The 17,344-nt window shown below is 32.6% G+C and overlaps 1 protein-coding gene across 2 annotated transcripts in view; it reads right to left on the bottom strand.

The window, feature by feature from the left end:
- Positions 1–17,344, bottom strand: part of POT1 (protection of telomeres 1) — an 81,598-nt gene that overhangs the window by 9,810 nt on the left and 54,444 nt on the right. For both annotated transcript variants that reach the window (XM_027102052.1, XM_027102053.1), the window contains 6 exons: positions 15,806–15,975; positions 14,364–14,452; positions 9,894–9,950; positions 7,903–8,059; positions 5,946–6,151; positions 2,681–2,816 (listed from right to left, as the gene is read on the bottom strand). In XM_027102052.1, the coding sequence (XP_026957853.1) occupies positions 2,681–2,816; positions 5,946–6,151; positions 7,903–8,059; positions 9,894–9,950; positions 14,364–14,452; positions 15,806–15,975 (815 nt within the window). The remainder of the gene's footprint in view (positions 1–2,680; positions 2,817–5,945; positions 6,152–7,902; positions 8,060–9,893; positions 9,951–14,363; positions 14,453–15,805; positions 15,976–17,344) is intronic.

The following is a 17,344-nucleotide window of genomic DNA, read 5'->3' as shown; positions in this document are numbered from 1 at the left end:
AAAAAAAAAAAAAAAAAAAAAAAAGTTCATGCAGATTCCTTTTCATTTGCAATCTGGGGGAAAACAGAGGGTAACTATATTAAATGTTATCCCCTTCCATTCTTTAAATACATAGAAGTTTTTTCTTTAACAGAAAAAGGTAATTGAATGACGAGTATTAGTTTCTTAAAAAAAAAAGGCTGTGATATTAAACGTTAGACATTGATAAAGCAAGTATACAAATTAAAAATTAAGAGTAATAAGCATAAATTAGAGAATTCATTACTTCCGAAGTAATAAAAGAGGAAAAAGGAGAAAAATGAGAACATTTTTATAAATTAATCCAACAGAAGACTGGAAAAAAAAATAAAGTAATAACAAAAAAAGGGGTGGGAAGAGAAACAATAATAGTATGATAAGTGGAAAACAACAAGAAATACAGTATAGAAATAAAACCTAAATGTTTCAGTAGTTAACGTATTTTAAACTCATCTATTAAAAAACAACTAAAACCTACTGATAAGTATTTATTTATGAGACCTACTAAAATATAACAACAAAGAAACATAAAAGCAATGGGATGAGAATAAGATACACCATGCAATTACCAACCAAAAAAACTCTGATATAGTAATAAGAAAACGAGAAAAAAATAAACCTTACAGCAAAAAATCACGATTAAAGATGAAGTCATTACATAAGGATATACAGTACAATGAATTCACCAGAAGATGAAATACCGAACCTGAGTGAGCAAGCAGAAAGGACTCAAAACATATAAAGCACACATTGACAGAATAATAGGTCACAAACCTACAATCACAGAGGACGTTAAGCACAGTCTCTAAGAAGTGATTAGACAGATAAAGTTACAAAGGAAAGATAAGTTTTGGATACGGTTAACAAGCTTGTCTAATGGACATAACTAAACACTATTAAACACTAAACACAACTGTTAAAGAATACACATTCTTTTTAAAATCTATGTAATATGTACAAATTATGAAGAAACACATTCTAGGATAAAGCAAAACTAAACAAATCTCAAAGAATCATTATGAAATGCAACACGCTACTTGGTTAAAAAGTAATCTAACTAAAATACAAACAAAAACATAGCACCTAAAATGAGTGTGTGGAAAAATTTAAAATACACAGTGAAATAATTCATGGGCCAAAGAAATCATAATAGGAATTGCGAAACACTGAGAAGTGACAAGAAAAACACTACATATCAAATCTTCGGTTAAAGCTATGGCTATTTTCTCAGGAGGTATATTACAGACTTAAATACAAATATTTAAAAACATATTAAAAATAATGAATTAAGTGAGGTAAACATTCAATTAAAAACATTACAAAAAAGAAATACCAAGGAAACCTATAGAAAGTAAAGGAAGAAAATAAAGTTAAGAACAATAATAAAAAAAATAGAGAGCATCAACAAAAACAAAAGCTAGTTGCTTTGGCAAAAAAGTCCAAGGGAAAAAAAGGAGCAAATAATATGAAGTGGATTCAAGAACAGATGAAGAGGAGATTTAAAAATCATCAGAAAGTACTATGAATTATTTTATCTCAATAAATTTAAACTTAAAAGATAAATGAAATACTTCTCTAGAAAACTTTCATTAATAAAATAGATGCAAGAAGAAACAGAAATCCTTAAAAGATGTGTAACTAGTAAGAAACTGAAGCATTAGTTTCTGTTCCATTAAAAAAGCATCAGATCCAGAAATCTAAGTAAAGTTTTGCAAAAACTTTGTCTTGTCAAACATTTTGGCAAATATGACTATATTAATATTTTAAAAATCTGTAAAACATAAGGAAGCATAGAGTTAAAAAGTACAGGACTAGAAGTTTGATGAAATGCACATAACTGACAAATGTTTAGTATCTCTCATATAGAAAGAATTTTTACAATCATCTAAACACACACACAAGAACCAAAACAGAGACCAGTAGTTGAATAGAAAAATGTGAATATGGAATTCACAGAAGAGAAAACCTAAATAGCCAATAAACATGAGACTTGTTTAAACTCCCCAGTCATCTAGGAAATGCAAACAAAAACAACATAGATACTATTTGATGCTCAGCAGTCTAACAAAATTACAAGTTAGACTAACACCAAGAGCTAACCCGGGGTAAACAAATTTTTACACACTGCTGATTGGACCATAAAATATTACAATCATTAGAAAAACAATTTGGTATTTTCCAATAAAGCAGAAAATATTCTATAATCCAAGGTTTCTCAAAGCAGAGCACTTCCAGGGTGCTTGTTTCATCAAGTGGAAACAGAGATTCTATCTATATTGCCTCCTTCCAAACCTAGACATCTGTTTGTAGCTCCTAATGTGTTCTGATATCTTCCAGTTTCTCAGTGGCAACTCATTTATAACTTTGTGGCACAAAAATTCTGGAATTCAATCACTTAACTTTTACTAGGATACAGCTTTGAACTTTCTCTGTAACTAATCTCTAAATTGTTATGAAAGAAAGCAAATGAATATTAGCCTTTGGGACAGCATTAAACTTAGCATACTGTAGGCACTCAATATATATGGTATCCAAAGAATAGATATATGCCAAAAAATCTAGTACCTATAAATTGGTACTAAATAAGTATCCACTGAATATATAGTAACAAGTGGAATAAAGTAATAAATAAAATTAAAAATTCCCATTATTGAAGACGTACCCATAGTGATGTATTTTTCCTTGTATAAGGAATGGTGCTGAAAGGTTAAGGACTTCCAGGTCTTCATGGCCAGATCTCACAGGAATTACACTATGAAACTTGTTTGAGAGTTTGCAGATTTCATTAAGTGTACCTCCTATTAAAAGAGAACAAATAAACCCTTCAAGTAGTACAAATATAAAGTAAGCAAACTGGGGTACTTATTAAGTAACACATGATCAACAGTAAAGGACTAAAGGGATTGACAGAAAAAGACAACACATACCATGAATTTAAGAGATTTAATGCACTTATACATTTATTGTTAAAAATAATAATTTGTAAGCTTAGGATCCTATTCATTGATTAAAGCAAACACTGAGCAAAAATGCTGAGATTTGAGCAAAATATAAGGTTTGTGAAATATGAACTTTTAAAATTTATACAAATTGCTCTTTATGCCAGGAATACTTTGGTTCAAATGATCTAAAAAGAATGAAGTTGAGAGTCAAAATATGACAGGATTCCCATTATTAAATTTGCTATATACTACTAATGTCTAGACAACTTTGGTCTTGAGTTTGAAATAAATCTTTTCAGTTTAACACTGAATTTAAATATAGATGCAAACAGTTTATGTAATAGGAATTCCTGTAGAGTGTTTATTCATTTTTCCTATGGAAACCATCACACTTACTTACCCTAATGCTACAACAGGGTGGGTATTAAAACCATCATGTTGGCTGAGAAGAAAGAGTATGCTCAACGGTGCACAATTATTAAAAGGCAGCATTATCTCTGATTACTCAAACCCCCCGGTACCTTTTCTGGTGTATTTTTCACTTAGATTGATAATTCCTCCTCTCCAGGGAAAGAGAATATGATTTATAAAAATACTTCTGAGTATTTCCTAAAATTTGTGTAAAATTTGTAATGTTAAAATTCAATTGTGAGGAGGAAGCATTTCTGGCATAGCAGAGTAAGGACGTCCAAAAATACACTTCTCCATAATAGCAAAAACAACTGGCAAAAATTGTCAAATTCAACTTTTTCAGAACTCTAGAAATTAACCAAAGGCTTGCAACAATCCAAGGAGTGTTTATTCAAAAAAAGTGGGTAAATCTTATAAGAACAGCAAGTTTCATGGCATTTTAACTTGCCCAGCTCCCATACCTCTTCCCTCAGCTCTGTGATAGCTGGAAACCACAGGTTTGCTGTGTCATCCTATAGTTAGATCTTAGCCTATGCTTAGAGTTACAATACTCAGAAATATGATAAAATAAAAATAGCTTACATTTTGATGAAACCCTTTTAAAGTGCTTTCACAAACACTTTCATTTGACTTTTTTAAAAGGCTCTGTAAGGTAAACTGTTACTACTTTGGATGTACTTATATATTCAATAAATATTTACTGAGAGCCAGTTACATGCCAGGTTTACTACTCTAGGTGCTAAAGATACATAGATTAAAAGAACATGTATTCTGACCTTGGGGAATTTACATTCTAATAAATAAACAAATCTACAAACAGATAAAAGACAAATATAATATAAGAAGTGCTCTACTAGAAGTTCATACAGCATGCAGTAAGAACCACTCAAATCTGCCTGATAAATCAGAAAAGTGCTTGATGCATGTAGGTGTTTGTTAAATATTTTATATGAATTGCTGAGTAAAGGGAATTATTGAGTTTACTTCTGAAGACGTATTAGAGCAGAATTTCTCAGAACAGTGACAGAATGGCAAAGAGGCCCAGAGGAATATACTAGGTTTAGGAATTATCACCAGTTCAATATGGCTAGAGGGTGGGATGGGACCTGTGATAGGAGGTGAGACTGAAAGCTTGAGGGTTGACTGGTAATTTTAAAGATAGGATCAGGAACTAAGGGGACTTCTTTATTCAAGCTTCCTTTGGACCGTCAAGGCCAACATGGCTCCAGCACAGAATTCTGTGGGAGGCAGCAAAGCACAGAAGGAGCCGAAGGCATACTTGACATCCTCTGAGTTGGCCCTACAAGGACAGTTCTAATAAAGCTTGATGGGATCACAGCTTTATTTTATTTTTAGGCCATATAAATAGATTTACTCCATATGTATGTGTGTCTGTGTCTTTGTCCTTCTGTTTTTACATCTATCTCCTGGTACAGATTAAAATACTGCTAATGGAATAAAATGTCACATCTCACTCATCAAAATGGCCAAATTTTCTAAAGCTAGTATATTAGGAGGAGGGTAGGTGAACAGATAATCTCACATGCTGCTAAAGCATGTGCACATTATGATAACTTTACTAGAAAGTAATTGGGCAACATTCACTTAATTCCTTGTGCCCAAATACACTTCAGGCGGGAGATAAAGTTCATCACAGAGTTGCTATGTAAAAAACTGGAAGCAATTCAGTTTCACCACCCACTACTAGGGAAGACATTTATCTCCTCTGTGGTTCAGTTTTCTCATGTATAAAAAACAGCTTATAATAGTACCAACTTCACAGGATTGTTGTGATGATTAAATTAATTAGTTTCTGGTATGCTATAAATGTATTAAAACAAGTGATGTTCATAAAAATAATATCAATGTTTATATACATGTGTATTCACATATATACATTATTTTCTAAAATGATTATGTGTTACTTTTATAAACAGAAAAATGCCAGGAATAAAAATGATCATAATCCATTGTAAGAAAGATCAGTTCATTCACAAAATGAAAGATTTCTCTAATGCAAATTAAAGATGATGGTCCCCTTTTATTATGGATTATTAGATAAATATTAGATAAAAATAAGACAAAAGTATAAAAGAAATGCAGAATTAAATTTGACTCAAAGTTTCATTCTCTTAAAATATGTCAGGTTATCATTACTTGATTTAACTATCAATAGATGACTTTCATTCTATTTTTATGAAACAAGAGTGACATCCAGAGGCCAAGGTAACAGCAACTATACATAACAAGCAGCTTCTTGATTATTATTCAGCTCAGCAGTCACCTTGGGTCTCATTAAGATGACATGTAGGAATCCAACAAGATGGACAAATGCAAACACTTGAGTTTAATGTGTAATTTCAAAATGTCATTCAGATAAATTTACATATATATGTGTATATGTATGTATTTGAATCTAGTTGCTATATATATTACATTATTTGAAATTTAAATTAACAGTATTTTGACTTTACATGTCCCAGGTTGCCCCTAAAATATATTTAATAATAATCAATCAGAGAAACACATAAGCAAAAGCTATATTCTAAAAGAACAGCAACTTAAATATCATACCTTCTATCAAAATTAGACAGTCATTTGAAAGTGGGAGAATACCATTATTTTTCACAAAATGAACAGCTACTTTTCGTTCTCCTTGATCTTTAGTGGTCCAGATATTTGAATCATATAATGATGTATTTTGTAGTTTGCTATCTGGGGTTTTGGTTGCACCCTCTTGCAAAATTATATCCAAATCACCCTCATGTGGAACTTCTTGCCTAAAATCATTGACAATGAAATAATACAAAAACAATTGGTATAAGCTTGGAAATTCAAATTTAACAAACTATCCAATAAAAAAATTGTTTATATGCTTATGAACCAGCTACTTATTTTAAAACATGGAGATAACACTCTGCAGATTACATGGCTCATTCAATAGAAAGCTATTTGATGACATTTTATGGCTAATTAGATCCATATCATAATTACATTAACCACCAGCAATTTCCTTGCCTGGTTTTGTGACACCATTATTTCTAGCACCAAACTGTTCTCCTCTGTAAGGAATGCTAAACTTCCCAGCAGGAGCCCCGTCTTCACTCCAGCTAAATATCCACTTACCACTTAAGTAATATCACTTTCATTGGGTACCTACTTTGCAAACCAATATTCCATTTGATTCCTTTTAATCTAGAATATAATTTTCAAAAGTCATATGGTAAAATATGATACAGTAGAAATCGCATAATCTAGAATCAAAAGGTCTATTTCCTTGTCTTGGTTCTGTCACCAATCAGCTGTGTAAATTTAGGTAAAACCTCTTAACATTTCTAAGATGATTTCCCTATTTGTTAAAAATATTATCATAGAGGGTGGTTTTGTTTGGCAAAGCTATGTGATTTTTACAGGATCTTACGAACTATAATTTGATAATACTTCAAGACTATCTAAAATCTGTACTTATATTTCAATTCCAACTACCATTTCAAGCCAAAATGGGTAGAAGATGGTCCCCTGTTTTGTATAAGGAGATCTGATGATCAAAAATCTCCACAAACAGTATTATACTTAGATTGTGAAGGGGAAAATATATGTACATTAGTGTACACAGCATACACACAATGTACACACACATAAATATAATGGAGATGTATATACATGTTCATGTTACATATATAGAGGGAAGACAGTCAAATTGCATAAAAGAGGGATTAAAAATAATTTTCAGAATATGTCTTGAGTTAGTAAGTACATATTCATTCTAATGTCTTATAAATTTATTTACTTATTTATAAAATAATTGATGTTTAGAATAAAGCTTTTGAGGAACTGAGAAATCCTTAATCACCAACAAAAGTTCCAATTATGTCCACTGTGTGGTAGTTATTAAGCAGGACAGGAATATTTCCAACAAGGCTTTCTCTTAACACTTAATTAGGAATTTCAACTAACCAGAAATCTTTTCTATTTAAGGATTTTAGCTAACAATGGTTTACTTTCAAGATTTTTTTGTGACAAATGAGAAAGCCCCCCCCAAATATTTTCTTTTTTTAAATTATTATATTTATTTATTTATTTTTTTATTGGAGTATAATTGCTTTACAAAGTTGTGTTAGTTTCTGCTGCACAGCAAAGTGAATCAGCCATACGCATACACACATCCCCTCCCTCTTTGACCTCCCCTCGGCCCCATCCCACCCAACTAGGCCATCACAGAGAACCCAGCTGAGTTCCCTGTGCTATACAGCTTTTCACAGTTATTATTTGTTTGCATTTATCAGAGCTACTAAATTGAATTTCAGATCTGAAAACAGCAACTACTTTTATTTACTATTACTAAGAAACATCAAAAGGATTTATTTTCTAAGAATTAGTGTTTTCTCTTAAAAAGATTACCATTCTTTCAAAATACAATACATTAAAACCACAATTTACTCTTGTCAGGACTTAAACTGACACATAAGAAAACATATATACACAAATTTCATGAAATGAAAACTTTGGTTTTGTTATGGAAAATACTTACAGTGAATGACACTTAGGACAATAAAGTTTAACAGACTGAAAGAGTCTTCTGGGCTTATATGACCTCAATTTTGCTCGGATACGATATTGTTGAGGAGCTTTTTGTTTCAAAATAGCACACAGTGGGGTTTTCTCCAAATACTGATGATCCGTAAGTACTATAAAGAATTTTTGAATTAAGTTAGAGAAATCTGCAAGGATATAAGTATATTCATGGCATGAATCCCCGTGAAACAAACATACACAATCAAATCCAATTAAGTTGTATTAATTGTCCATTTTGGTAACATTTTGCCACATTTATCATCATCTCCAACTGTCATTATCTCCATCTCTCCATATATACATAAACCTTGCAGATATGTGATAGTAACTTCCATACATTTTGTCCCTTTTTCCCTAAGTACTTCAGTATGTATTTCACAAGAACAAGCAATTTCATTAACATATTACAAGGTAATTTTCAACATCAGAACACTTAACACTGATTATCACGGAATCAACAGACATTATTCAAATTTCTCCAACTATCCCCATAATGCTCTTATTTAGCATTTTATCTTCAGATCTAGGACCCAATCCTGAACCATGTGTAGCATTTATTTTTCCTGTCTCTTTGGAGTCCTTCAATGTAGAGAATGGTTCCTCAGCTCTTCTTTGTCTTTCAGGACGCTAATATATTTGAGGAGTAGAGGCCATTTATTTGGGTGTGTCTGGTTTTTCCCATGATCAGATACCAATTACACATTTTTGGTAGGAATACTACTGTGTAAGTGATATTGTGGCCTCATTGCATGACATCAAAAGGCACATGATATCAGCGTTTTCATTCCTGGGTATGTTAACTTTGCTCAGCTGATTAAGGTGGTGTTCAGCAGGTTTCTCCACTATAAACTTATTATTTCTCCCTTTATAACTAATAAGAAAGTATTTGATAAAATATAAATATCCCAATTTCATTAAACATTTAGGATCCTGCTAGTTTAAGATCCATTGACGATTAGCAACTAAATAATTACTATCATGATTGAAAAATGGTGATTTTTCTCTAACTTCATTATTCTTTACATTTATCTGCTGCCATTCTATTTTAAATAACAGTTTTCCATTCAACCTCATTTATTTATTTGTTTTGTTCATTTATTTGCTATCCATATGGACTAATAGATTCCTACTTTATTCAATCAGTTCTATGCCATCACTAGTAATTTTTATTTTGATACTCAAATTGTATGAGATTTGACATCTGCCACCATTAACCTGAGAAATTCTCTACTTTCTGGCACAACAAGATGTTCCAGAATCACCTTATAATTCTCTTGTCCCAACCCTGGAATCTGCTATTTCTCCAAGAAGCCCTGATTGGGGATATTACTTATAAACTAAGATCTGTGCACTAGGTGTACTCATTGCTACTGGGTGTCCTTGTTTTTATGCCCTTTCATCAACAGAGCTCGGGCACATATGCACACGTGTTCATACCTATACTTATACACGTGCACCTGCATGTGTATGAATGTATATGTGAGTGAATACATATATACAAACACCCATATATCTATTTCTGTATCTGTCTCTAAAACCATGAGTACATACTGACACCTCCAATTCTAATACAATACCACAGCTTCTTTCTTCTAGCCCATTTCATAATTATACGTCCTTTCTCCAATAATGAGAAACTCATATCTTTATAATAGTATATTACAGAATTTTATTTAATAGACTTGTGCTTAGAAATAGTTAATTTTTTTTTAAATCTTAGCTGAAGTATCAGAAGGTGGGTATCTGATAGATTAACTATCATTGCTTACATTAAAGTTTTGGGGCATATTTTAAGGAACTCCTTTATGGACACACCACTAAATACATAGTGTGAATTGATTAAAATTAACATGGATATGTTTTTGCCCTCGTGGATAGATAAGTATAAGGACAGACTTCATAATACTCACTCTTGTGCCCATAATACAAAAATGAAAATGGTCTTACTTGTAGCTGACAGTTGTTGACATCTTTCTAACTCATATAGTGACACTGATCCAGAGCCTATCAGGAAAAAAAGAAAGAGGAATTACAGTTTTAAAATCCATTAAAAGCTCAATGTGGCATTGAAAACTATAAAACATTACTGAGAGAAACTGAAGAAAATCTAAACAAATGGTGAAATTTGTTTATGGATTCATGTCATTTGTTCATGGATTGGAAGGTTCAATATTGTTAGGAACTGACATTCTTCCCAATAGATCTGTAGATTCAATAAAATCCTAATCAAAATTGCATAGGCTTTATTATAGAAAAGCAGATTCTATCACTTAAGTGGAAATGGCAAAGAATCTAGAATCTAATCTTGAAAAAGAACAAAATTGGAGGACTTATACTATATGACTTCAAGATTTACTATAAAGCTATAGTAAACAAAAGAATATGGTACTGACATAAAGAATGACAAATAATATTATCAGAATTAAATAGAAAGTCCAGAAATATACCCACATTTACATGGTCATTTGATTTTTGATAAAGGCAGCAAAGCAATCCAAATGGAAAGCAAAACGCTTTTCAAAAAATGGTTCTGCAACAACTGGAAATTATATATTGGCCCTTTTTACTAACTGGAAATTAGTATGAGGAAAAAAAAATGCTTACTTCACACCACACTACTAAGTACTGAACACAAAGCTCAGAAGTAAATCCACATTTATACTCATTTGATTTTTGACAAAGACACCAAAGCCATCTTTAAAAAAAAAATGGTGCTGCAACTGGAAATTCATATTTTCAAAAATGTCTATGTCATACCATAATACTAAGCATTAAAAAGGAATAAACCACTGATATATGCAACATGGATGAATCTCAAAAACAAACAGTATGTACAAGAGTACATAACATGTTATTGCATTTATCTGAAGTTCTAGAACAGGCACAATTAATCTATGGTGGAAAAAATCAGGACTTCTGGGGTAGGGATGGGGGTGAGGATTGACTGGGAAAGAGCACGAGGGAGATTTCTGCAAAAAGGTAATGGTCTTGATTTTAAGAGGGACTTAGGTTTTGCAGTTTATGTGTTAGCCAAAACTCATGAAATGATACACCTAGGTTGCCCATTTCATTGAATATAATTTACCTCAAAAATAAAAGAGAATTCTAAACAAATATTTAACTCTAGATAATGATGTTCATTCATTGAAGTGTTTAGGAGATGTACTTATGTCTGCAAATTACTTTGAAATGCATCAAAAAATAAACTGGATTGATGCATTAAAAAAGAGATAAATGACACAGCAAAGAGAATAACATGTTAACTAGAGAATCGGATGGTGGGTATATGAGTGTTGACTATACAATTGTTTCAACTTTTCTGTGTGTTCGAAAATTTTTCTTACGTTGAAAAAATACATTGAAGGGAATAAAGGGATAGGTGGATAAAATAATATATTTATCAAACTTAATAGGATGACTTGATGAATACCATAAAATATGATTTTACTTTAACAAAAAAAGCAAAAGTAGTGATCATAGCAATAAGTCTTTTTTTTTTTTAACATCTTTATTGGAGTATAGTTGCTTTACAATGGTGTGTTACTTTCTGCTTTATAACAAAGTGAATCAGCTATACATATACATATATCCCCATATCTCCTCCCTCTTGCATCTCCCTCCCACCCTCCCTATCCCACCCCTCTAGGTGGTCACAAAGCACCTAGCTGATCTCCCTGTGCTATGCGGCTGCTTCCCACTAGCTGTCTATTTTACATTTGGTAGTATATATAAGTCCATGCCACACTCTCACTTTGTCCCAGCTTACCCTTCCCCCTCCCCGTGTCCTCAAGTCCATTCTCTACGTCTGTGTCTTTCTTCCTGTCCTGCCCCTAGGTTCTTCAGAACCATTTTTTTTTTTAATTTAGATTCCATATATATGTGTTAGCATACGGTATTTGTTTTTCTCTTTCTGACTTACTTCACTCTGTATGATAGACTCTAGGTCCATCCACCTCACTACAAATAACTCAATTTCCATAGCAATAAGTTTTAATAATGCTTTCCAAAATGAAGAATTTAACACTTTAAAAAGTATCCATATTTTGCAACTACTTTAGCTTACTACATTCTATTATATATAATAGTATGTTATATTTTTATAATTTATTGTATGTGGCATCATATACAAACATATGTATTACTTGTCCATCTTCCTCAACATCACTAATAAATGGTATAAGAATCCATGGCAAGAGAACCTTAAGCGAGCGAAGTATAATTTCAAAGAATCTGATTACTTAATATCTGCCATTCTGCATGAAGTTAAATAATAAGAAAATAGAGAAAATATTGCAAAATATATACAACAATCTCCCACAAAACTGATAAGACAAAAAATAAAGAATCTGACAGCAAATCAGGTATAGGGTAAGAGCAGACAATTCAAAGGAGGAGTAAAAAGGGCCAATATATACGTAATAAGATTTTTAAGTTTCCATGTATTCAGAAAAAATAAATAAGATATCACCTTATACCTACCAAATTGTCAAAAAATTACTTATAGTGTCAACGGCCAATACCACTGAGAGTGTGAGGAAAGGACATTCTCCCACACTGTTATTTGCACATGAATCCTATGACATTTTGGCATATAATCTGGCATCATTTATGAAAATAACAGATGTGCTTACTCTTTGATCCTTCAACCCCACCTTTAGAAGTTTATTTTAGAGAAACAATAAGCATGAAAGTACAATTGTTCAAGGGTGTTTATTAAAGAAGTATTTGTAAGAGTAAGAAACTGGAAACAACCTGAATGTCTATCAAATGGAAAATGGCTTAATTAATAATGTTAGATTCATATAAAATATAATGTAACTATTAAAAAATGAGTTTGAGCTATATGAATTACGCCAGAAAGAGGTCTGTGATACACTGTTAAATAAAGCAGCTAGTCTAGTATCGTCCCATTTTTGTAAAACTTTTAAACAGAGGGAAAACTCGTATCTGTTTATGTAGAAGTATATATATTCATATAAACATGCTGATGTTGAAGAAATCACACTAAACTGTTAACTTTACCTCAGCGAGTGGGCATAAAGGCATGGGAAGGCTACGTACCTTGATACTGTCACATGTACTACTTTTGTAATTTAAAAACGATTAGAAAAACCTTTTAAAAGGAGAAAAGGGATTTCAAAAAGTATAATTACAAATTAATACTGTCTCCAAATGATTGTCAATTGAAGTAAACTGGCCTCCTAATGGCATCTTAAATAATCACAGATTAGGCCAAAATGCTATCACCAGCGTGCTAGGAAATATGAATAATTCTAAGGCAGAGAAAATGAAGAAATAAATATGTACAAAAAAATCAAATAGCCTGCATTTGAATCTGACTGACTTTGCCATCAGTTAATAGCTAAGTGACCCTGGACAAATTATATGACTCCCATCACTCAAAGCCTCAGTTTCCTTTCTATAAAAGGGAAGAATAATATCAACCTCATAGGAGTGCTGTTAGGATTAAATAATAATGGCTGTAGGCACTGACTAAGTGCCTATCAAGCCACACATGTTAATTTTAATGCTTATCATTACTGATACAGAAAGAGAGTAAATACTCATAGATCATAGTAGGGAAGGAGTTAGGTTGTAAAAAAAAAAATAGGGGATAGAAACATGACATAGATTCTAGGTGTCAGAATGTATAAGCAAATACTGACACAAAATGGTAAAGAAAAAAATCTTACAGATTGAGTGTTTTAAAATTTAGATTTGAATAGTCACCTGTTCAGGTAGGCAATAATATAAATACACAACCAATTGTTTGTTAACATTTTGTAATTAGGTACTTAACTCAATAAAACTGGGAACTCTAAGATATGTATGATCAAAAAATACTTGGGCTATTTGAAATAAAGCAGCAAAAACAACCTTTGTTCCTTTTAGAAACTGATGAGCAAAACAGTTTACTAGGAAATAAATACAGATATATAATAAATTCACATATAAACACATTAACACTACATATATCACAAATCAAGTAATCCCTACCACCGCAATTTGAAAATGTAACTATACAGGTAAGGGAGGAGTAACGTTTACCTTTGCACAGGACACTGATAAAGATTTAGCATGTTTCTTTACAATGAATATGGATTTAACAACAACCAAAAAAATAGAGATAGGAAGATATTAAAAAAGAGAATTTATGTTGATAAAGTCATTTTACTTAGCAGAAACTAAACTGGCAACATTAAAAATTATCCTTACTCATTAGGAGCATGGGATTAATAAATAAACACCACTATATATAAAATAGGTAAACAACAAGGATTTACTATAAAGCACATGGAACTATATTCAATATCTTGTTAATAACCTGTAACAGAAAAGAATCTGACACTGTACACCTGAAACTAACACAATATTGTAAATCAACTGTAGTTTAATAAATTAAAAAACTGTCCTTACTTGAAATATTTGAAAAGCTGTCCTCATGTTCTGATTGACATATACCCTCTAAACGCTGATTGGCTGGCAAATCTACAGATTCTAAAACCCTGTAATTGAAAGAATAGAATTTTTAATTGCATAAAACAAAGTCAAACAATGATCAGTTTAGCTCTACCCAAAGAAACCAAGAGCTCAATGAAATTGTTAAAAAATTCTGTGTGTGTATGCATTTTTCAGGAGGACTATAGTTTTTTAACAGATTATCAGGGGATTCCAAGACACCCTCAAATTTTAAAAACCTAAGTTTAGAAAGACACAAGTACAACAGTGGGATGATGAAATACTGCAAATAAGCTGGGTATTTAATGGATGACATTCTAAGTAAGAAAAATCTCATTCTAGACTCAAGTAGTGAAATACTATGTGGCTATATATTGCAATATGAGAAATAAAGTAGGGAAACTGATAGAAGGTTATTAAAATAGCTAATTTCATTGATGATAAAATCATATTGATTTCAATATATTAAAACCTGGAAAATAGCTATGTCATTTCAATTTACTGAAAAGGATATTTTCTGTAACTCTTTGAAAATATGTAGAAGAATTTTTATTTCCCTAGAATACGGGTCGAAGAGTTTCTGCACACATCATTAACAGGAGTACTTCAAGGAAAAGGGAACTGCAAGTGTAGCAGGATTTAAGGTACTATTCACTTTCTGGGCACACCTAAAAGTTTTAAAAATATGATACCCTGAAATATTTCCATTACCTATTTTCTCGGTTATACGCACTTTAAAAAGGCAGTATTGGGGCTTCCCTGCTGATGCAGTGGTTGGGAGTCCGCCTGCCGATGCGGACGCGGGTTTGTGCCCTGGTCCGGGAGGATCCCGCATGCCGCAGAGCGGCTGGGCCCGTGGGGCTGTGGCCGTTGGGCCTGCGTGTCCGGAGCCTGTGCTCCACGACGGGAGGGGCCACGGCAGTGAGAGGCCCGCGTACCGCAAAAAAAAAAAAAAAAAAAGGCAGTATTTTGTCCATGATTGATCAAGTATGTTTGGCACCCTAGACATATATATCAAGTTTTCCAAACTTTAGCTAAGCTCCAGTTTCCACTGTTTGTTTCTGTACCTGGAGAAGGTGGCAAATGGTAGAAGAACATGAGTGCAAAGAGTAGAGGTAACTATTAGTAACCTTAGAGGTAAGCATAAGTAACTATTGGAAAACCTAGACTATAAACCCAGCTCTGCTACTATGTAGCTATTTGAACCTACAATCACTTGATTTGTTTCATTTGGTTCATCTATTTAAAAAAATGAATAATGAATGGCAAGGAAGGCTCTGAGGATCAATTACAAGAGACCTCTTAGAGCCCCCCTTCCCACCTCAGAACAATATTATCCTAGAAACCAGCTTAATTAATACCTTATTTACAATTTCTAAATAGGTTTATAATATGCTTACTTTTTCAGTTGATCCACATCAGAGTTACTTTCTGGCAAGACTCTGATTCCCCGACCGTAACTGGTGCCTCCATGGAGATGAAACTCTAGGGCTAAAAATGTTGCCAGGTTCTCTGAATTGACTGACTGAAGTTTGGTATGTAGGCTATAAATTCTAAGAAAGCTTCCAACCTAAAAGCAGATGATTTATTATTTAGAAAATGGAGAAAAATCACACAATTTTTGATACAATATTTAACAACTAACATGGGGCACAGACCAATAACCCGGGATGTTGACTCATCAGAAAGGAAAGTGGTATGTTCTACTAATGTGTACTCAATATCAGCCCCAAGGACACTGTATCAAAACCAAAACGTCTGTGTGTGTGTGTGTGTATGTGTTTGTATACATACATATGAATGTATAGATATGTATGTATTTTTCAAATGTAAAGGCATATTTCCATTTTAGAGATATTAAAAATGTTAAATAAGTTTGAGTCTTAGCATTGGTAAGATATGGTAGCTAAGAAACCTATTACCTACATCAAATCCAAGCCCTCTATTTGATTAAGAACCTATTTGGTTAAGGTTTCTGAAAATAACCTACTTTAACTAATTTAAGGTAAGATTTAATTAAATATGATCACTAAAACACTCTCATTATAAGAATACTAGAAAGTATGTTTAAATGTGCTATTCTACCAAAATAATAAACCCCCTCTATTCCACAAGTTCTATGGAAAGAAAATTTCTGTAAATATTTTTGTCTGTACACCATAATGTGAAACACCTTCTATGAGTTCAAATATAGATTTAAACCAATTATAGTTTTGAACGAAATGTCCTATAATTTTAGATGTTTTGCTAAACTTAGTCTTAAAAATATCTTTAATTACGGAGTATTTGATATTCTTTTAATGTAGAAGACTTAAAAAGAGACAGATGCAGAATGTTTATTAAAGAAACTGACACATACTCAAAGGAAGAAGCTGTATTGCCTAAATCACATTTTTATGAAGAAAGAGTTATAAACAAAAGGAGTTAGTTACCAACTAGGAAATTTAATTCATTTGTATAAAGCAGCACTCCTGACTGCTGATGACTGTGGGACTACCATTCTTTTTTTCCTACAAGGTCAAGATTAACCGTGGTGAGATTCTGTGTAACAGAAAAGCTATACATGGGGGAAAATAAAGAAAGAGAAGGTAGTAAACCAACCTCCCACCTCTGCTTACTGCTGTTTCAGTTCATTGTATTTCTCCTCATCACCCTCTGGATGTGATGGAGGAGAGAAATGGGGGGAAAAAATAAGGGGAAAAAATCCACACTCCCAGAGCTACTCCTTCATCCTCAAGGATCTTTTTCCCATCCAATCATGGGTTTTATAAGGAGGTAAGGCACTTAGTCTTTTCTTCTCTGACTTCTTCCACTGACAGAACAGCAGGGGAGCAGGGTAAATAGAGTCAGAGAAGGAAAACACACACACACACACACACACACACACACACACACACACACACACAAGATGACAAAACTGATTTTCCTCATGTTCTCCA

Source organism: Aethalodelphis obliquidens, unplaced genomic scaffold (assembly GCF_003676395.1).
Source record: "Aethalodelphis obliquidens isolate GAN/ISIS:26980383/991018 unplaced genomic scaffold, ASM367639v1 scaffold5, whole genome shotgun sequence".
NCBI classification, from domain to species: domain Eukaryota; kingdom Metazoa; phylum Chordata; class Mammalia; order Artiodactyla; family Delphinidae; genus Aethalodelphis; species Aethalodelphis obliquidens.
The sequence above is the reverse complement of the archived record's forward strand: the minus strand, read 5'-3'. Positions and strand labels throughout refer to the sequence as shown.